The sequence below is a fragment of the Ovis aries genome, chromosome 9 (assembly GCF_016772045.2).
Source record: "Ovis aries strain OAR_USU_Benz2616 breed Rambouillet chromosome 9, ARS-UI_Ramb_v3.0, whole genome shotgun sequence".
NCBI classification, from domain to species: domain Eukaryota; kingdom Metazoa; phylum Chordata; class Mammalia; order Artiodactyla; family Bovidae; genus Ovis; species Ovis aries.
Genome location: NC_056062.1, coordinates 34,898,173 through 34,919,105, shown reverse-complemented (window position 1 = coordinate 34,919,105; position 20,933 = coordinate 34,898,173). Strand labels below are relative to the sequence as shown.

The 20,933-nt window shown below is 48.9% G+C and overlaps 2 protein-coding genes across 5 annotated transcripts in view; one reads left to right on the top strand and one right to left on the bottom strand.

Moving 5' to 3' along the window:
• RGS20 (regulator of G protein signaling 20) overlaps nucleotides 1-20,933 on the bottom strand; it is a 48,414-nt gene that overhangs the window by 21,660 nt on the left and 5,821 nt on the right. Inside the window, exon 2 of one of the 4 annotated variants that reach the window (XM_027972956.3) lies at nucleotides 6,722-7,031. In XM_027972956.3, the coding sequence (XP_027828757.1) occupies nucleotides 6,722-7,031 (310 nt within the window). Of the gene's footprint in view, nucleotides 1-62; nucleotides 1,345-5,355; nucleotides 5,569-6,066; nucleotides 6,224-6,721; nucleotides 7,032-20,933 lie in introns of those variants that run through there. The other 3 variants (XM_042254210.2, XM_004011680.5, XM_042254209.2) reach the window with 3 other exon arrangements.
• Nucleotides 4,279-20,933, top strand: part of ATP6V1H (ATPase H+ transporting V1 subunit H) — a 71,463-nt gene continuing 54,808 nt past the window's right edge. Inside the window, exon 1 of the mRNA XM_042254207.2 lies at nucleotides 4,279-4,359. The gene's annotated coding sequence lies outside the window, so the exon portion shown is untranslated. The remainder of the gene's footprint in view (nucleotides 4,360-20,933) is intronic.

Here is a 20,933-nt window from a genome sequence, read left to right as displayed (position 1 = left end):
TGGGTTCTATGAATCTGTAATTGCGGAACACCACCTTGAGCACTCAGTCGCATCAGACTTGCCTGTGAACAGCTGCTGCAGAAGCCCATTCAGTCGTACTGGGAACTAACTCACGCCGGGCAGTGCTGTCCCTTAAAGTGGCTGCTCAAGGTAACATTCAGGGACCATCTCAGAAGGGCTGGGGAGTCAGTGACTCACGTGTAATGTACTGAATGCTAGGCTCTGATTCGACTGACCCCTATTAGCTGCTGCTGACACTAAATGAATCTGAATAGAAGCACACCCTGTGAGTCACCTGGTGTTGTAGCAAACCAATCTGCTGTATTCCCAGTTGGACCATGATTCACATGATAATCATAAGGGGCTGACTTGATACATGCGATTTCAAAACTCAGTTCTGCTGAGCTGACTTAGGAGCCTGCTAGAAAGTCACTCCTTGCTTAATGCCATGGATTTCCATCTATGAACAAGTGTACAGAAATGCAAAACTGAGGGTAAGATATCCAGTTCACAACTGGAGAGAACCATGGTCTCCTTCAAGGATGCAGATGCAGTTCCTAGAAGTACTTTCCGTGGTAGATTCATCATTCCTGTGAATAACTTTGCAAGATCACTCACTTGAAAGGCTCTGCCATGTCATTTTAAACCACTTATGTGAAGTCTGGGGGCTTCTCAGGTGGCACTAGTAGTAAAGAAGCCACCTACCAATGCAGGTAGATTTAAGAGACGAGGGTTCGATCCCTGGGTCAAGAAGATCCCCTGGAGGAGGGCACAGCAACCCACTCTAGTATTCTTGCCTGGAGAATGCCATGGACAGAGGAGCCTGGCAGGCTACAGTTCAAGGAGTCACAAAGAGTCAGACATGACCAAAGTGACTTAGCATGCACACACGTCATGTCATTTCTAAACCACTTATGTGAAGTCTGGACCTTTAAGCTGCATCTGTTAGTGAAAGGTGAATGTCATGAGCCGGCTCCATGCAGAAATGAAAGAACACCAGGACTTTGGGAACTGATGTTTAAGTGTTTGAAATGAAACCAGCCATCCGGGCCACTGTATTAAAATAAGAAAACTTCTTTACCTCTCTCACTCTTGTTTGTCTACATAATCTGGAATAATAAAATCTCCTTGTATATAATCTAAGTTGTGTATGACTCTTTTGCAACCCCATGGACTGTAGCCAGCCAAACTCCTCTGGATCCATGAGACTGCCCAGGCAAGAATACTAGAGTGGGTTGCCACTTTCTTCTCCAGAGGATCTTCCCAATCCAGGGATCGAACCCATGTCTCCTGCACTGGCAGGCGGGTTCTTTACCACTGAACCACCTGGGCAGCCCAATCTTGGAAGACTTTACAGGCTAAAGACTTTCAAAAGCCAGAAGAAAGGGGATTAAAAATCTAAGAAAAGGTCAAAAATGTTTTCTAATGTAAAACTGCTACAAGGGATTAATCAATCAAATGTGTTGAGTCCTGCCCCGAAGGCCACAGGGGCAAGGCCTCGCACCAACGCCACAGAAGCGAAGCCCAGAATCAAGGTCACCTCTGAAGCTGACTGAGCCACCGTGTAACCTTGCCAAAAGCCCCCTGATCATCACTGACAAGCTTCCTGACTCCCAATTAGGCAAAGGTGCCCACTCCAGTAAATACCCTATAGCACTCCAACCAATCACCTAATGCCAACCTTCCAGAAGGAATTTTGTCTGAGGCTGTAAAAATTTACTATTAACCCACGAACACTGTCGGCTTTCCCTGGTCTATTAGGTGGTCAGACTGCTGTGCTCACAGTGCCCACTTTATCTCTGCTCTTTGTTCTTAATAAACTTCTCCCTTCTGAAATGCTGTGTCTGGGAATTCTTTTCCAACCCATGCTCAGACTGCCTCAGCAAAATGTGGGATTTGAAATTCTAATGCTGTCTCTGCTTTGATCTGACACCTCTCCATACTTCGAGCAAGTCACGTGGTCATATCTTCTGGTGTGAGGGACCACAGTTAAGGGGTCTGACAGTAGTAACAACATTACTGCCTGGCCTTTCTTAAGTTGAAGATAACGCATGCTTGTATATTTTTTCCTTCTGGTTTCCTATTTGTTAGAGGTTCATGAATCTGCAAGGGTTTCCCACGTGGCTCAGTGGTACAGAATCTGCCTGCTAATACAGGAGACTCAGATTTGAACCCTGAGTTGGGAAGATCCCTTGGAGAAGGAAATGTCAACCCACTCCAGTACTTTCCTGGGAAATCCCATGAACAGAGGAGCCTGGCAGTCCTGGGGTCTGCAAGAGGGACTGAGCACACACATGCATCAATCTGCAGTCAACAGAAAATCATCTGTTTGGTGTGTAAGAGCCCTGGGCATCGAGTCCGATCTAATTCTAATCTCATTTGGCTTCTGTTTAGCTGGAGATGTCTGACAAGGCCGTTAACCTCTCTGAATGTTTCCACTTCTGTAAAGTGAAGTAAGTGAGTAATCTGACTTTTATCATTCTATACTTTTGATATCGGGCTTCCTTGGTAGCTCAGCTGGTAAATAATCCACCTGCAATGCAGGAGACCTGGATTCAGTCCCTGGGTTGGGAAGATCCCCCAGAGAAGGGAAAGGCTACTCTCTCCAGTATTCTGGCCTGGAGAATTCCATGGACTGTATAGTTCATAGGGTTGAAAAGAGTCAGACATGACTGAGCGACTTTGATTGGATTTTAGGAAAGTTAGCATTTCTAGCTCCCAAGTTTCCACATTCTCTTAATTAAAATGGACTCAGTGTAGTATTTTAATGCAGACATTGGATTTTCCAAATATAGCGTGACCTAAAACATAGTTTTAATGCATATTTGTTTTACAAAGTGAAATATTTTGAAGTTTAGAGATAATTTTTTCTTCTTTTTTATTTATTTATTTGGCTGCACTGGGTCTTAGTTGAGCCATTGGAACTCTTAGCTGTAGTATGTGGGATTTAGTTCCCTGACTAGGAATTGAACCTGGGTGCCCTGCACTGGGAGCACAGAGTCTTAGACACTGGACCACCAGGGAGGTCCTGAGATAATATTCTTAAAATGCTATTTGAAGTTTATAAATAAATAAAATAATTATTTGAAATAAAAGGGTCCTTATAATGTAGAAATGTATTGTTTTTAAATTTAGATACTGACAGAAAACATTTTATATTTTCCTAATTTTGATGGACATCTTCTATTTCATTGAAAGGACTGATGCTGAGGCTGAAACTCCAATACTTTGGCCACCTCATGCGGAGAGCTGACTCATTGGAAAAGACCCTGCTGCTGGGAGGGATCGGGGGCAGGAAGAGGGGGACGACAGAGGATGAGATGGCTGGATGGCATCACCTACTTGATGCACATGAGTTCGGGTGAACTCCGGGAGTTAGTGATGGACAGGGAGGCCTGGCGTGCTGCGATTCATGGGGTCACAAAGAGTCCGATACGACTGAGCTGAGTGACTGAACTGAAATGAACTGAACAGGGCTCTACTGCATTAATTTATTGAATGTGTGCTAAGAGGCTTCAGTCATGTGGGACTCTTTGCGACCCCATGGACTTTGGCCAGCCAGGCTCTTCTGTCCATGGCGTCTTCTAGGCAATAATACTGGAGTGGGTTGCCATTTGTTTCTCCAGGGAATTTACTGAATGCTGGCAGTCAACCCAGTGAGTGGGTGGACTACTGACACTCGAAGTGGATTTGAGAAACTTTGGGCGCCGGAGGCATACCTACTTTTCTTATCTCTATTTTACAGACGATGAAAACTATGGCACAGGGAGGTTGAGTAACTTGCCTGAGGTCACACAGCTAAACGGAGATCTGAATCTAGACAGTTCCTGAGTCCAGGCCTTCTACCTATTACGAAATATTGTGCCTCCTACGCAATACTGACACGCGATACAAAAGATGCCACTAAATATACAGGACGAGGCCCAGGAGAAAATCAGGTCGTGAGCAAAAGGAAAAAAAAGCTAAGACTTTACAGGCAGGTCCTCTTCATTACAATTTCCTTTGCCAAGTCTGGGGAAGAAGTCACATCCATTTCGTCAACTCGGACCTTCGTTTGGTCAACTTCGCGATCTGGAACCACCAGAAGGGAACTGAAGCCCAGCCACGCAGGGGCCCTGCGCTCCAGAAGAGGGGAGCTGACGCCGGAGGGTGACGAGAAGAAGCCCCCGCCTCCGGGGACAGAGCGAGCCCCACGGGCGAATGACGGCTTCGGCCCGCTGGTGGCGGAGGGGCGTTCCGCCGGCGCCGCAGGCATCCGCTGCGGTCGGGACACCCGGCGCCCTCTGGCCAATCGGCTCGGCGGGGTCAGACAAAGAGCGCTCGGCCTCTGCCGGATTCTCCGGAGGAAGGGAAGTCGGGGTGAGTTCCCCCGGAGCTCCGTCCTCCTCACAGACTGAAGCTGGGCCTCGGAGCCCACTCCTGCAGCCGGTCAACCGCGGGGGTCGCGGGGACAGAGCTGCACTCCCGGCCTCGCCCCCTGCCCGGTGCCCAGGCTTTTCCCCATCGCTGGCCAGTCCCGGGGGCTCGCAAGCCACTCGGGCCCTCAGGCCCTACCCTAGTCGGCTCCCGCAGCATCGAGACCACCCCCCACACCCGCTGCCCACTCCTTCCAGCCCGCTGCCCCCACCGCTGTAGGGCCCCGGGCGCACAATCCAGTCCCGCCGGCGCCCAGCCTCCTCCGCGACCGCTCCCTTGCCCACTCCTCCACAATCCAAGGAGGGGAGTAGCGGCGCCCACCGACCCCCTCAAAGCCCACTCCCTGCTTCGCGCCGCTGCCCCAGAGGTCCACTCCAGCCCCGGGCCCGCTCAGATCTCCGCAATCGGAGTGCCAGACTCGTTCCAACTTCCGAGCGCAGCCGGGAGAGCGCGGGCGACTAACCGCGCGGTTACTACAAGTAAAACACCCGCCGCGCCGCCTGCACCTCCTCCGCGCGGGCAGAGGGTGCAGACAGTTCCGTCCACTGGGTTTTCAAGAGCTTCAGGGCCGACACAGAGTCAGACCCCCGGGGCTCCGTGGAGGGCGCCAGCCGGAGTGGAAGTCTCCACTTCCTCTCCACCTGGGCTCACTGCCGGCCTCCGGCGCCCAAAGTTTCTCAAATCCGCTTCGGGTGTCAGTAGCCCACCCACTCACTGACGCCAGGCCACCGGGGTCGAATCCTGCGGACTCCCCGGCGGAGACCCTGAAAACGCGGTCACAGTCCAAGCCCAACACCCGCTGCGCACTGACTCAGGCCTGCTCCCGCCACCGCCGTCCTGCCCCCCGTGCGCTCCCCGCCCGGCCCCCGCCGCCCGGGTATCCGAGGTCTGAGCGCGAGTCCGGAAGGGAGAAGGAGCAGCTGAGCTAGCGGTACTCACGGTTCCTCCGTCCACCCGGAGAGCCGGAGGGGCGGCTGGGGCCAGCTCGCCTCCGTCCTCTGTGCGCATGCGTCCCGCGAGTGCCTGATTTTTATTATAATTCCAAGTGCAGCCCTTGTTAAGCCCGCGATCGCCCTCCCTGGCTCTCCTCTGCCTTTGGCTCTCGGCCTTTCTAGTCGCCCTCTTCTCTCGCTCTTTCCCTCCCTCGGCTCTGCCTCTCCCCGCCCCTCTCTCCCCCTCCCTGGCTCCGCGATCCCAGGGCTCGCCTCCGGCGGCGCGCTCCTCTGCCGCGAGAGCTGGGGGTCCCCATCCACGCCCGGACCTTGGTCCCCTTCTCCAGCCCCTGATTAGGAAGTACGGAGAGTGGGCGCCGAAGAACTCCCTCGGCTATTCCTTACGCTGGGGTTCGCGGGGACTGGATGGGACTCAGGCGTGCGGGAGAAAGAGCGTGGGACCTTATGAATGGAGCGGTGGGAAGGAGGAGCCAGTATGCGCGCAGGGGTGGGCCGCGCGCCCAGGTGCTGCTACCTGGAGAGTTCGGCCGCCGACTGTCCGCCTCGGGAGGGCAGTCCCCACCGTCTCCTTTCCCCCGAGTGCTTCTCCCAGCTCGCCCCCCACCCTCTCAGGCTGCAGCCTCAGCCGCCAACGGCCCGATACTGAAAAGGGGTTCCTCACCCCTCCCTACCCGCCCGAGTGAGTCGAAGGCCCCACCTGGCTGGATTGCGGGGTGGGGGTGGGAGCGAGCGGGGGATAACTAACTCCTGACTGGAATCCGAGGAAGGAGGAGACCTGAAGGGTGGGGGGAACCCGCCGTGCAGCTCTGCGGCCGCGGAGGCCTTAAGACCGCGGCGCTCCCTCGGGATCGAGACGCAGTCTGACTGCCGGGGCCGTGCGCCCGAGCGCGGAGAGCTGAACTGAAGCTGGAAGCCGACCTGACCCTAAAATAACATCACGTCATTTCCTCCCTGTCCACCCAAGCCCGCAGTAGCCGGGGGCTGGGGAGTGGGAGCGCGAGGAGGGGGCGGAAACTTGCCCCGGTTGGCTTGGAGTAGCGGGAGGAGAGCGACGCGTAAAGACGGAGAGTTTGAGAAGCCGCCTCGCAGACGGCGGGGGCCCCCTCCCTCTTCCATAGACTCTGGAAGGAAGAGGTCAGGGAAAAGTAGCCTCAGGGTCTCTTGGGGGGAGGGGTGTGAGGCGGGCAGCCGGCGTCTTTTCCTTGAACGTGCGCGGCCGGGTCTGACCTTCCCGCTTGCCCTCCCGCTCTCCCCTTGCTGGCTCCACATGGAGTGGGTCAGTCCGAGTTAGGGAGGAACCCGGGATGCTGGCGTCCCGGCGAGGTCGCGGACTGTGAGACCACAGTACTCACGGGTATGGGCGAGCTCTGCCCGGCGCTGGCGTCCACTTCCCGAGGCAGACGTCCCCCTGAGGGTCGGCCAGGCAGTGCCAGAGCTGCCCTGAGCAGGAGCGAGAGGCGGCCCGGCCGCTCCTCCTGCCCCGGCGAGAGCCCGGCGGCTGGCAGGGCCGGGATCAGGGCGGAGAAGTTCCGGTGCCGCAGGGGAGCCTCAGGAGGGGGTCGCCGAAGGAGGAGAGCGAAGAAGCGCGCGAGGCCGGAGAGCGTGCCGAAGAGGAGGCTGAGCAGCGTCGGGGCAGCGGGCGAACCTGGGAGCTGTGCGGGGCCGGCGGGCAGGGCGAGAGGCGGGGGAGGAGAGAGACAAAACCACACAAGGTCATTGTGGGGTCCTGCTGCAGACCGAAGAGGAAGTGCAGAGTACCAGTTTGCGGCATTTTGAGGCGTTACTTTGGGGGTGCAAGAGAAGTCGGTGAGAGCAAGAGGAAGAGGACTCTGCTTAGTTTCTCCCAGCTGCTAATCCTCCCCTCTCTTCCCTCTCCGCCTCACCGCCTTCTCCTCCCACCCCTTCTAACTGCCTGCTACTTAAGGTGTGGTCCTTGGACCCGAAGATTGGATAATACTTAGGAGCTTGTTGGAAAACCAGAATCTCAGACCCTATCCTGACCCACCGCATCAGAATGGGAATGTTAACATTCCCAGGGAATTCTGAGACCTGTTCCCTGTGAGGTGCAGTGCACAGCAGTGTCTGAGTTCACCTCTCTTGGCTCTTTCGAATATGGTTGAAAATCTCCTACTTCACTTTTGCAACTCTCACTCTGCCTCCTCCTCTCATCCTGCCTCTTTCCCTCTGTCTTGTTCCACCGTCCAAAGTGTCCAGAGCTCTACTAGAGACGGATGAGGTCACCAGGGCCTGTGAGAAGAGTCCAGGGGAGGCCTGGTTACAGGCAGGAGACTGAAGGCCTTCAGGCTGGAGGAAAATGCACTGGCGATTTGATTTCGGTTGTGCTGGGTACTGGGGTCAGGAGAGACCAGAACTTAGCACAATCTACAGCCCCCTTTCCACACACCCTGTGTTCATCTATTCCTCCAGCCAATGCTGGAGGCAGGCCTCCAGCTGAGAGGCAGGCCTCTCACCTTCCACTTGTTGCGTGGGAGATCTAAGAGGCTAAGGTAAAGATAAACTTTTTTCTTGCTATGTATAGGTAAACGTTAATTTAGAACTCAGGGCCTCAGGACTCTACCTTGCTACCAACGCGACGGCTAACCTTCGGAAATTCTTATTCTTTGAGTTCATCCGATTCATTTACGCAGTAAAAGGATTGAACTTTGGCTTTTTGAGGTCACCCTCCTTGTTCAGGTTTTCGGAGCTCTCAGAGCTTCTTGATCCACTAACATTTAGTGAAGTTACAAACCGGAACCTAACTCAGCCAATCCAAACAGCCCCCGCAAGCAAAGTGAAAAGACAATTAAATGTGTGTGAAAAGCAAGAGCTAGTGGTTGCCAAGAAAAATAAAGGTGGAGGCGGGAAGCAGCGAATACAGGCAACCCGGGGGCGTGGCGGGCGTCCTCGGGGCGCGGCGACCGCTCTCCAGGGTCCTGAAGGCGGGAGCGGCCGCGTGGGCTTGGCCGCGCGTCCCCGCTCGGCAGTGGCAGGGCCAAGCCTCTTCCTTTTCTCTGGTGGGAAGCGGGTGTCAGGAGGGAGCGAGGAAACCTAGCAACCCATTCTCATTCATGAGGCCCTTTCTGGGAAGCTGCCGGGCTCTCCGGCTGATTCGTCCTTCGCTTGTTGGTATGCGCCCGGCGAGAGTGGAGCTGGGTTTGCATTTCCGAGCAAGTTCACTGTTGAGCTTCTCTCATTACCTTTTCCTAGAGAACGGGGTCGTTCTCATAGTGTTTTCATTCTCCGCGTGCGGACGCTACTCTCCCCTCCCCCGCTTTCTGGACCTCCGCAGCGTTTATTTTAGGGCTTGGACCCGGAAATCCCCGAGTCTTCTGGATGCGCGCCAAAGGCTCACTCGAGGGGGGAAGTGAGAGATGCCGAAGAGCCCAGAGCCGGCCTCGGCGCCCAGGGTCTGTCTCTCGGGGAGGGACGCAGGCGACCAGCCCCTGGGCGGGGGGTGGGAGGAGAGCTCGGCTGCGGCTACACCCCTGGATCTGGGCGGGATGCCGCTAGCCCCGGGCGCACCTGCGGGGACCGTGGGCCAGCGGCCGCGGCAGCTCCAGAGCGGTGCCCGTGTCCGCAGTCCTATGCCACTATGCTAGGCAAGTCAAGAGAAAACAGGCCTGGTTCCCGGCGACCCGGAATTGGCAAGCCCACCCCGCGGCCTTCCCAACCGGCTTCAGGCAAGCGCTGGAACAGAGCGGAGAGCGCAGAACCGGAGCCGCAGGCGCACCTCTGCCGAGCGCTCGCGGCTGCCGGGGCCCCGAAGGTCGCTCCACAGGCCTTTCGCGGGTCCCGGAATTTGAGTCTCTAGATCAGATTTTCAAGTGGTTTTTCGAGAACATGGAACCTGTAACCTGACTCTTCTCCCGCCCCAGCCCTTCTTCCGGAGTTGCTGGACGCCCCTTCCTCGGCACGCTTCATTAGGCATTGCGCTGCGGTCCTGTGAGCCCAGACAGAGACGCTTGTGAGGGAAACCGCAGACATGTGCAGGCAGAATATAAAAGCCCGGCTCCTCTGGGCCTCTGGAGAAGTTCACCTCTTCCTCTTCTCTAGAGTGGTGTTTTCCCTAGGGCAGCAGTCCGCTCCCCCAGTTCTGGCTCCTGTCTTGCGAAGGACCGCCGGCTTCTCCAACTAGCGGGGATGTGAAGGCTGGAGGCATCGGGTCCTGAAACCCAGCCACTTCCTTTGCTCGTTTTGGCAAGGTCAGAGCACGGAGTATTAAAGCAGCCACAAAATTCCATCCGAGAAAAGTTATCCGAGGAGAGACCTTCAGCCGCAGGCGGCGCGGATCACGCCGAAAAGCCCGGTCTTCTAGGCCAGGTTCTGTATGACAGTCCAAGAGTTTAAGAAACAGTTCCAAATGGAATCATCTTGGAATCTGTATTCCTAAAAGGACTGTTCCCAGGGACTCCAGAAGTCTTAGGGAATCCCTGATTCTGATGGGGAATCCACCTTCCTAACTGTTCATGTTGCTTACTGAACTGCAGAGTCAATATGAACAGAGTCTCACTCCCTTCAAAAGGAAAATTCAGAAATGTCATTCACCCCTAAATAGCACATTTCATAAAGGAAACATCCACGGTGGAATTAAACTACTTTTTTACCAAAAATTTATGAGAGCCTTTAAATGAAAATCACAGAATGGAATTTGAAGTTAGATTTAATTTTTTGAGCTGACCTATTTTTCCTGAACTTTATTATTTTTTAATTTTATTTTGCTGTGGTTTAGCCATACTATATATTTTAATTTTCTGTCATTGGTAGAAGTTGTTTTTCCATGACCACAACGATCATATTCGTTCACAACTGCAGGGTTGCATGGTTCTAATTTTGAATATTGTAATTAAAAATGTAAATGAACTGAAGCATTTGTAAATGATAAGAAAAAAGGATCCATGTACCAAAGTCCTAAGACTTCAAAATCTTTCTCCCCCATCTTTCTTATTTGTTAGCTCATTTAAGAGGATGAAAAAGAAAAGAAATGAAAAGAAAAGTAAACTAAAGCCTGCACTGTCTTCTGTAATATTCCATATATCCAGAGATCAGGAGGGAATTTTTAAATTACATATCAGAAAATTAAAAAGAAAAATTCAAAGCTCATTTTTGAAGCTTTAGTGATTTTTGGGGGGTCTCTAAATCTATAAAAATTACATTTGTCTACACTAGTAGAGTTTTTTTAAAATTATGAATGATTACAATTTAAAAATTATATATTATATAATTTATAATTATAGAATAATTATACATAATATAATGCTATATAATATTTTATAATGTATAATTTAATATATATAAATAGATATACACCAAACAAGCTATTCCTAAGAAGTCCCCTAATAAAATTTCCACTATATTTTGCACACGTACTTTTATCATAAAAAATATTGACTTCTTTTTACCCTGATGTATGAGCATTTTCAAAATGTTCTCATGTATGTTACTCGACTAATCGCTACTCCCCTGCCCCCACCCCCCTTCTATTTAATGAGGAAACTGCAGAGCAGTGAGGTTAGATGATGTTTGTTAGGACAAGTAAAACCATGATTCAAAAAAACACATGTTCCTCAGTGTTCACTGCAGTGCTATTTACAATAGCCAGGACATGGAAGCAACTTAAACAGCCATTGACAGATAAGAAGATGCAATATGTATATATAATGGAATATTACTCGGCCATAGAAAGGAATGATATTGGGTCATTTGTAGAGATGTGGGTGGACCAAGAGTCTGTCAAACAGAGTGAAGTAACTCAGGTAGAGTAAAACAAAAATATATATAAACACATATGTGTGGCATCCATAGAGGCGCAGACATAGAGAACATGAACTGGGAGGTTAGGATTGACGTATATACACTCAGTCAGTTCAGTCGCAGCACGCCAGGCCTCCCTGTTCATCACCAACTCTCGGAGTCCACCCAAACTCATGTCCATTGAGTCAGTGATGCCATCCAGCCATCTCATCCTCTGTCCTCCCCTTCTCCTCCTGCCCTCAATCTTTCCCAGCTTCAGGGTCTTTTCAAATGAGTCAGCTCTTCAAATCAGGTGGCCAAAGTATTGGAATTTCAGCTTCAACATCAGTGCTACCAATGAACACCCAGAACTGATTTCCTTTGTGATGGACTGGTTGGATCTCCTTGCAGTCCAAGGGACTCTCAAGAGTCTTCTCCAACACCACAGTTCAAAAGCATCAATTCTTCGGTGCTCAGCTTTCTTTATAGTCCAACTCTCACATCCATACATGACCACTGGAAAAACCATAGCCTTGACTAGATGGACCTTTGTTGGCAAAGTAATGTCTCTGCTTTTGAATATGCTCTCTAGGTTGGTCATAACTTTCCTTCCAAGGAGTAAGTGTCTTTTAATTTCATGGCTTCAGTCACCATCTGCAATGATTTTGGAGCTCAGAAAAATAAAGTCAGCCACTGTTTCTGCTGTTTCCCCATCTATTTGCCATAAAGTGATAGGACCAGATGCCATGATCTTTGTTTTCTGAATGTTGAGCTTTAAGCCAACTTTTTCACTCGCCTCATTCACTTTCATCAAGAGGCTTTTTAATTCCTCTTCACTTTCTGCCATAAGGGTGGTGTCATCTGCACATCTGAGGTTATTGATATTTCTCCCGGCAATCTTGATTCCAGCTTGTGCTTCTTCCAGCCCAGCATTTCTCATGATGTACTCTGCATATAAGTTAAATAAGCAGGGTGACAATATACAGCCTTGACATACTCCTTTTCCTATTTGGAACCAGTCTGTTGTTCCATGTCCAGTTCTAACTGTTGCTTCCTGACCTGCATATAGGTTTCTCAAGAGGCAGGTCAGGTGCTCTGGTATTCTCATCTCTTTCAAAATTTTCCACAGTTTGTTGTGATCCACACAGTCAAAGGCTTTGGTATAGTCAATAAAGCAGAAATAGATGTTTTTCTGGAACTCTCTTGTTTTTTCCATGATCCAGAGGATGTTGGCAATTTGATCTCTGGTTCCTCTGCCTTTTTGAAAACCAGCTTGAACATCTGGAATTTCACGGTTCAGATATTGCTGAAGCCTGGCTTGGACAATTTTGAGCATTACTTTACTAGCATGTGAGATGAGTGCAAATGTTTGGTAGTTTGAGCATTCTTTGGCATTGCCTTTCTTTGGGATTGGAATGAAAACTGACCTTTTCCAGTCCTGTGGCCACTGCTAAGTTTTCCAAACTTGCTGACATATTGAGTGCAGCACTTTCACAGCATCATCTTTCAGGACTTGAAATAGCTCTACTGGAATTCCATCACCTCCACTAGCTTTGTTCCTAGTGATGCTTTCTAAGGCCCACTTGACTTCACATTCCAGGATGTCTGGCTCTAGGTGAGTGATCACACCATTGTGATTACTGGGGTCGTGAAGATCTTTTTGTACAGTCCTTCTGTGTATTCTTGCCACCTCTTCTTAATATCTTCTGCTTCTGTTAGGTCCATACCATTTCTGTCCTTTATTGATCCCATCTTTGGATGAAATGTTCCCTTGATATCTCTAATTTTCTTGAAGGGATCTCTAGTCTTTCCCATTGTGTTGTTTTGCTCTATTTCTTTGCATTGATCATTGAGGAAGGCTTTCTTATCTCTCTTTGCTATTCTTTGGAACTCTGCATTCAGATGCTTATATGTTTCCTTTTCTCCTTTGCTTTTCATTTCTCTTCTTTTCACAGCTATTTGTAAGGCCTCCTCAGACGGCCATTTTGCTTTTTTGCATTTCTTTTTCTTGGGAATGGTCTTGATCCCTGTCTCCTGTACAATGTCACGAACCTCCGTCCATAGTTCATCAGGCACTCTATCTATCACATCTAGTCCCTAAAATCTATTTCTCACTTCCATTGTGTAGTCATAAGGGATTTGATTTAGGTCATACCTGAATGGTCTAGTGGTTTTCCTTACTTTCTTCAATTTAAGTCTGAATTTGACAATAAGGTGTTCATGATCTGAGCCACAGTCAGCTCTTGGTCTTGTTTTTGTTGACTGTATAGAGCTTCTCCATCTTTGGCTGCAAAGAATATAATCAGTCTGATTTTGGTGTTGATCATCTGGTGATGTTCATGTGTAGAGTCTTCTCGTGTTGTTGGAAGAGGGTGTTTGCTATGACCAGTGAGCTCTCTTATACACTGCTGCTACTGCTGCTAAGTCTCTTCGCTTCAGTCGTGTCCAAGTCCAACTCTGTGCAACCCCATAGATGGCAGCTCACCAGGCTCCCCCGTCCTTGGGATTCTCCAGACAAGAAGACTGGAGTGGGTTTCCATTTCCTTCTCCAAGGCATGAAAGTGAATAGTGAAAGTGAAGTCGCTCAGTCGTGTCCGACTCAATGACCCCATGGCCGGCAGCTACTAGGCTCCTCCGTCCATGGGATTTTCCAGGCAGGAGTACTGGAGTGGGGTGCCACTACCTTCTCCCTCTTATACACTACCATGTGTAAAATAGATGGCTGGTAGGAAGCTGCTGTATAGCACAGGGCATTCAGCTCAGTGTTCTGTGATGACCTAGAAGGGTGATGTAGGGAAGGTGGGGAGGAGGGTGGTCCAAGAGAGAGGGGATATATATACATATATGGTTGATTTACTTCATTGTACAGCGGAAACCAACATGGCAATGTAAAGCAACTATATCCCACCCCACCCCCACCCCCTGCAAAGAAAAAGCAGAGCTGGGCCCCATCCTACAACTCCTGGGCATAATGCTCTGTGGCCCCACATCCACAGACATGTGCTTATTATTTACTGACACCAGCGACAGTAATCTGTGACAGTGATGGTGTTAACTCCTAGTCTCCAAATGAATATGATAGTTTCCCATTGTAATTATGTACATCTGACCACACTGATTCTCTATGATCAAAATTCCAATGTCTTATTCTTCTCATACTCAGTAGTGAGGATTCCAAGACTAGTTATGCTTCCAAACATGCAGATGAGATTGAATGACTGAGTTCAACTCTATAGGTACTAAGTCAATTCATCACATGGCTGTTAATTCTCTATTTCCCTACTAAATTGTTTAGTTCTCTGAGGTCCTAAAAGAATAATAAAGGCTCTATAATAGCCTGATTTACCTGAACTTAAGGAATAGTATTTGGGGGCTTCCCAGGTGGCTCAGTAGTAAAGAGGCAGGGAAAGCAAGAGATGCAAATTCAATTCCTGGGTCGGGGAAGATCCCCTGGAGGAGAAAATGGCAACCCGCTCCAGTATCCTTGCCTGGGAAATCCCATGGAGAGAGGAGCCTGGTGGATTACAGTCCATGGGGTCGCAGAGTCAGATGTGATTGAGCATGGCGCAAGGAATAGAACTTTAGGGCCTAACAGAGAAGCCTCTGATAATTTAGTTAGTGAGGGATTTACACCAAAGCTTTAGGAGAGTCAGCCTCATAAAAGTCAGACACCTTTGGTAAGTTAAATCCATGGAATGCAGAACATTGTTATTCTGAAATGAAATTCAATATAGTTGACTCTGTGATGTCCAAAGTTTCTATTTATTTATTTTTTTGCAAGAAAGCTTTCAGTCTTAGAAAATTTAGAAGCGGCAAGACTTCCAAAATGATTGACAGCCATAGTCTAATGTAATTGTAAATCATGCATTTCTTTTTCACTTCATATAAAGTTTCTCTTAAGAAGACAAAGGAGCAGGTCAAGAAGGATTTATATAAAATTCTGTAAAGCAATTACCCTTCAATAAAAAAAATAAATTAAAAAAGGATTTATATTGTGATATTTCATCCCAAGACTTTTCCAGATTTGATGTCAGTAACTTCAAGAAATGAAAAGCTCTTTTGTTAAAACCCTAAGAGCTGGTGGAGACCAGTGCAGGCTTGACTGGTGCAGGTGACAGAGATGCTCACGATCATCAGTATTCTCTTTCTTCACTGTGTTGTTGTTCTTTTAGTCTGCAAGTCATGTCCAGCTCTTTGTGAGCCCATGGACTGCAGCACCCCAGGCTTCCTGTCTTTCACTATTTTCTGGAGTTTTCTCAAACTCATGTCCATCGAATCCGTGATGCCATCCAACCATCTCATCCTCTGTCGTCCACTCCTCCTCCTGCTCTCAGAGTCTTTCCCAGCATCAGGGTCTTTTCTAATGAGTTGGCTCTTCATATCAGGTGGCCAAAATATCAGACCGGTGTGTATGTGTATACGAAGTTTCCCATGCCGTTGTCATTTGAATCCTAAACACACATATCACTAACCCCAGATCCAAACCTTGGCCCTGCCTTATAGTGGAGACCCAGGGACTTCTCTGGTGGTGCAGGGATTAAGAGTTCCCCTCACAGTGCAGGGGGTGAGAATTTGGTCCCTAGTCTGGGAGAAAAGATCCCACATGGCTTCAAGCCAAAAAACCAAAACATAAAGCAGAAGAAATATTGAAACAAATTCAGTAATTATTTAAAAAATGGTGCACATCAATTTTTTCTCTTTTAAGTGGAAATGCAGAGCAGAATCCACAGAGGAAGCCCTACAGCCTGCGGGCCTCCCAAGTGTGCACTTCAGCATTCCCCATGGGACTGCCCAGCGCGCTAATTAAATTACAGCTGCCTCCTTCACAGGTCCCGCCTTGGCGTCTACACTGAGCTTCTGTCCAGTCTAATCCACTCCCACCTTGCATGAGGGGTGATGTCTCTGCTGGCAAATGTGATCATGTTTTCACTCTTTCCATCTAACCATTCAGTGGCTCGTGGTATCTCTGCAGGACTCAGTGGGGCATAGAAGACCTTTCCTGGTTTGTTGACACTCTGCTGACTCACCCAAGTTTCTCACTGTTCTTTTATACTCGAAGTTCCAATCATTTTAAGATTCCTTCAGTTCCTAAAATCCCCTTGTTCGTTCACATTCCTGCTCTTTGTATAGACTGTCACCTCTACCGCAGTCCCTCCCCTTTCCCCGTGGAGGCCTCTTTTTTTCTCCAAGGGCCATCTCCCACTCACCTTAGATGCCATTTCCTTCGGATCTCGCCCAGGATGGGTCAGCAGTCTGTCTGCTTTCTCTAACCACAGTACCTCCTGCCCTGTGTTGTAACACTGACTGTTCATTTCCCCTGAGTCTTCAAGCCCAGTGTGTGTCAGAACTATGCCTTACTCAGACCTGTGTCTCCAAAACCTAAAGCCATCCTGGGATGGAATGTGTATCCGATCATTTTTTCCTAAATGAATGAACTTGGGAACGACATGACCTGGGTTTGATGATTATGGAGGCTGGGTAATGGGTTGCTGTTAAGTCGCTAAGTTGCTATAGTCGTGTCTGACTCTTTGAGACCCTATGGACTGTAGCCCGCCAGGCTTCTCTGTCCATGGGAATCTCCTGGCAAGTATACTGGAGTGGGTTGCCATTTTCTCCTCCAGGGGATCTTCCCGACCCAGGGATCTAACCCATGTCCCTTGTACTGCTGGCAAATTCTATACCACTGAGCCACCTGGGAAGCCCATGGGGAACGGACACTTAGGGTTTTATCATGCTATTTTTCTCTGCTTTTAGGTGTATTTGACCTTTTTTTGTAACAAGAAGATCTTACAAAAGGCATGGTGTTTAACTTATCAAGGGTGTGTCTCACGTCTTCTTAAATTGCAGGAGACCAGAAACGATGGTATAGAAGCAGTCCCAATTCCCTGCACACACCTCAAGGATATGATTTTATGAAATGAGTGTTTGGAGAAGGCCTGATGCAGAAGGGAACACAAGCCAGAGCCTGCACTTCATTTGTCCCCATCGATCAGGCCGGATCCACCAGTGTCACAGCGGAGGACACGAAAGCCAACAAACAGGACGGCAAGAACAAGAGCAGCCATTGTTCCGTCCAAAGTGGACAGTCTGTGACGGCCGGGAAGACTGCTTGCGCTTGTGCTTCCCCACTGGTTCCTTGTGAACCGGGTTTTGTGTGAGCCTCACTCAGGCTGCACGAGCTCCCTCCCTCTCCGCCTGGCTGCCCAGCTGCCTGAGAACTTGTCAGCTGGCCCTGATTTCTTTCAGTTGGACTCACTGGATGGCTTTACCCGGCATTTTAAAAAGACTGTTTTTCTTGAGGAAGCTGGAAGTTGGCACCTACTTGAAATGACACATCTTGGGGCCATTCAGGATTTGTAACTATCATTAATTTCCCTCAGGACATGAGACATTGGCTGAAGAAAGATTTTAACAGTGACCTCACCTGATGTGAAGAGCCAATTCATTGGAAAAGACTTGGATGCTGGGAAAGATTGAAGACAAGAGGAGAAAGAGGCGACAGAGGGTGAGATGGTTGGATGGCATCACTGAATCAAAGGACATGAGTTTGAGCAAACCCCAAGAGACAGTGAAGGACAGGGAAGTCTGGTGTGCTGCAGTCCATGGGGTTACAGAGTCGGACAGGACAGCGGCTGAACAACAAGTTAAAGAGCTCAGGAGAAAACATCTCTGATTGGGGTCTCAGGAAGCAGAGCAATAATGCAATCCTATTTACTAATCCATCAGCCAATTAGTATTGACTAGGCTCTTACAATGTGCCCAGCAGGTGGAGGCCCATTTTGTAGAGGGAAATAACCAGGTTAACAACTGATTATTGGAGACGGTGTGCCTGCGTGCTCAGTTGTGTCCAACTCTTTGCGACCCCATAGACTGCAGTCTGTCAGGCTTCTCTGTCCATCAAATGGGCTACAAATCAAACACGTGGGTCTGGGGAGTTTACCAGGATGGCAGGGCTAATAGGAAACCTGGATCCTTGGGTACAGGTTGTTTTTTTTTTTTTTTTAATTCAAAGTATCTGATAAAAAAAGAACCAAACAAATGAAATTCTATCTGGCAGGTATTGCTGTCTTGATTTTATAGATGGTAAAATTCAAGAGAATTAAAGCTAACTTGGACCTGAATTCAAACCTCATTCTTGCCATTCCAAAGACACTGCTTTAGGTCCTCACTCTGGTGGCAGCTTGGCCCTGGCCAGGATGCACAGAACAGGACACCTGTGGCTGGGATAAAGAGGTCTTCAATTTATCAGACTCCAATTAGTTATTAATACACTGGAGCCTCAAGTTTCACTAGCTTGAGATCCTGCACTGCTTGAATTTCCGCCATTCACCATTCATCACTCCCTTCAGTCTTTTACAAAACAGAGCAGAGCCATCTTGCTCTTTGGATCCTCAACGTGGTCACTGCATCTGTGCCTGCGATGGAGGGCTGGGTGCCAAGAGAGCAGCTGAGTGCTGAATCCTGACTCAGCAAGAAGGCATTTGAAAATGCAGTCAGCTTTCTGCTTCCATGATTACCAAAGGCACTCTATTTTTTTCCCTTTTTTGATGTCATTTATGGAAAAAGAGAGCCTGTTTCTGACAGATGAGAGCAGCAGAGTTCTCCTGGCCTTTGGTCAAGACTGCGCAGAACACAGGAGGTTCTGAAGTGAAGGGGTGATGCAGGGCGGCCGGCTTCTTTGTAGCCAGAGGTAGAATCTGGTGTCTGATGGGTCTGGGGCTAGACCAGGCCTCAGCATGGCTTCGGGAGAGGCGCCAGAAACAGCCGCACACACCAAGTCTCTCTCATGCTCAGGTTTTATTTGCCCCAGATTATGCTATTGGGACTTCATACTTGTGGACCTAATATTAGCAGTCCATGCACATTTTGTGATGGGAACAATATGTTAGTTCATTCATATCTAAGCAAACTTAGATGAGCAAACTCCAGGAGATAGTGAAGGACGGGGAACCTGGCATGCTGTAGGCCATGGGGTCGCAAAGAGTTGGACACGACTTAGCAACTGAACAACAACACATCTAAGCACCAAATGAACTTGAACTTTATTTTCTTCCTAATGGGAGAAGTCAGGCCAGAGTGAGAGGATGAGGTGTCCCAGGTGTGACTGGGAGTGTTGGGGAAGGTTTGAGGTGAGGGGTGGGCGCAGGCTAATGGCCGTGGTGCCTGGGAAACCTTCTTAGCTTCCTTCCCTCACATCCTCCCCTCCTCACCTGCTTCCCTCTGTCTTATCAGGGTGCATGAGGGGTGAAGAGGGGCCCCCAAAGCCTGGGCTTCTTCAGGGGCCAAAACATAGTGGACAGGTCTGGGGCTGGAACCCTGGGAAAGGGGAGACCTTGATGACACTAGTTTGTTGTTAAAAACAGTTTGCAGCTATTTTTAGGAAAAGACAAGAACAGAAAAAAGGCAGTGTTAGGATGTGGCTCTTAGTTCCTGATTAATATGCTTATAATCCAGCAAACTTGTTCTGCACTGAAAGTGTCCACGTAATTAAGTACATATCTTCCTATGATGGCGTGGATGGCAACACTCTGAGCTTTCCACTGAAAACTTCAAAAAAATATCTCCTTCACAACACACGGCTTTCCAGGCAAACGGTCACAGACAAAAGACTTAAACGCAGCTTGCAGAAGCAGAGAGAGTATGCTTACTGTAGAATTGGGAAAGGTGGTGTGAAATTGCTAATATCAGATGCTTGGATCATTTCTTTCTAGCAATGTTTTATTCATTCCATGTGGTCCTATTTTGCTCAACTATTTTTTTTTTTTTTTACATAACCTCCAGCAACCTTTCCTGATAACTTAGAAGTAAAAACAGTCATGTCTCCATGTATCTGGGTGGTTAGGTGACCCACACTGGATCCATCTGGTCTGACTCAAGACAGCAGAGAGGGTCACATGAAGCCTTCACCATCCACTCCGGTCCTCTTGCCTGGGATATTCCATGGGCAGAGGAGCCTGACAGGTGACAGCTGATGGAGTCACAAAGAGTAGAACACGACTGAGCACACACAATGGATAGAAAGATGCTAGAACTCAAACCCTGAAAGCAAGTCCGTCTCCTTCGAGTACCTGGTTGTTCTGGGAGGGCCACACGCTGGTTCAAACTTACAGTCGTTCAAAATGTGTGCTAGACAACCGTTTAAGTTTGTCTCACAGGCGACAGGACTGCCAGGACCGGCTTGACCCAGGGGTGGGTACCAGACCCCACTGGACTCGACTCTCCTGGGAACTGGCAGTGAGAACTTGGAGAGCAGACTCTTCCACAGACCCCTGGGGTCAGGTTCCTGAGCTGCCAGGCTCCTGCCGTTTCCTTTTATCCTCCAGTCAGGTGCAATCTGAACAGGCAGCTGCAAATAAATGTTGAGACTAGACTTATGATATTTAAATCATTCCTCAGTCTGTTTTTGAGGAATAGTTGTTGGAATTGTCTCTTATTTGAGAATTGCTGTGTTGCTATGCTCAGCCATGTCTGATTCTTTGTGACCCTATGGATTGTAGCCTGCCAGGTTCCTCTGTCTGTGGGATTCTCCAGGCAAGAATACTGGAGTGCGTTGCTATTTCCTTCTCCAGGGGACCTTCCCGACTCAGGTATTGAACCTGCATCTCCTGCATTGGCAGGTGTATTCTTTACTGCTGAGCCACTAGGAAGCCCTACTTGAGAATAAATCCTGGTGATTATTAATGTTGAAAATTCAGCTTCACATAAGCAAAATATGTTCCTTTGGAAAAACATATTTGATTACATCACTAATGTCAAGTTAAATTACATAGTCTGCAATTTGGGTTTTACTCTTGAACATCTGAATATGTTCCAAGGTTTAAACTATTATCTTTC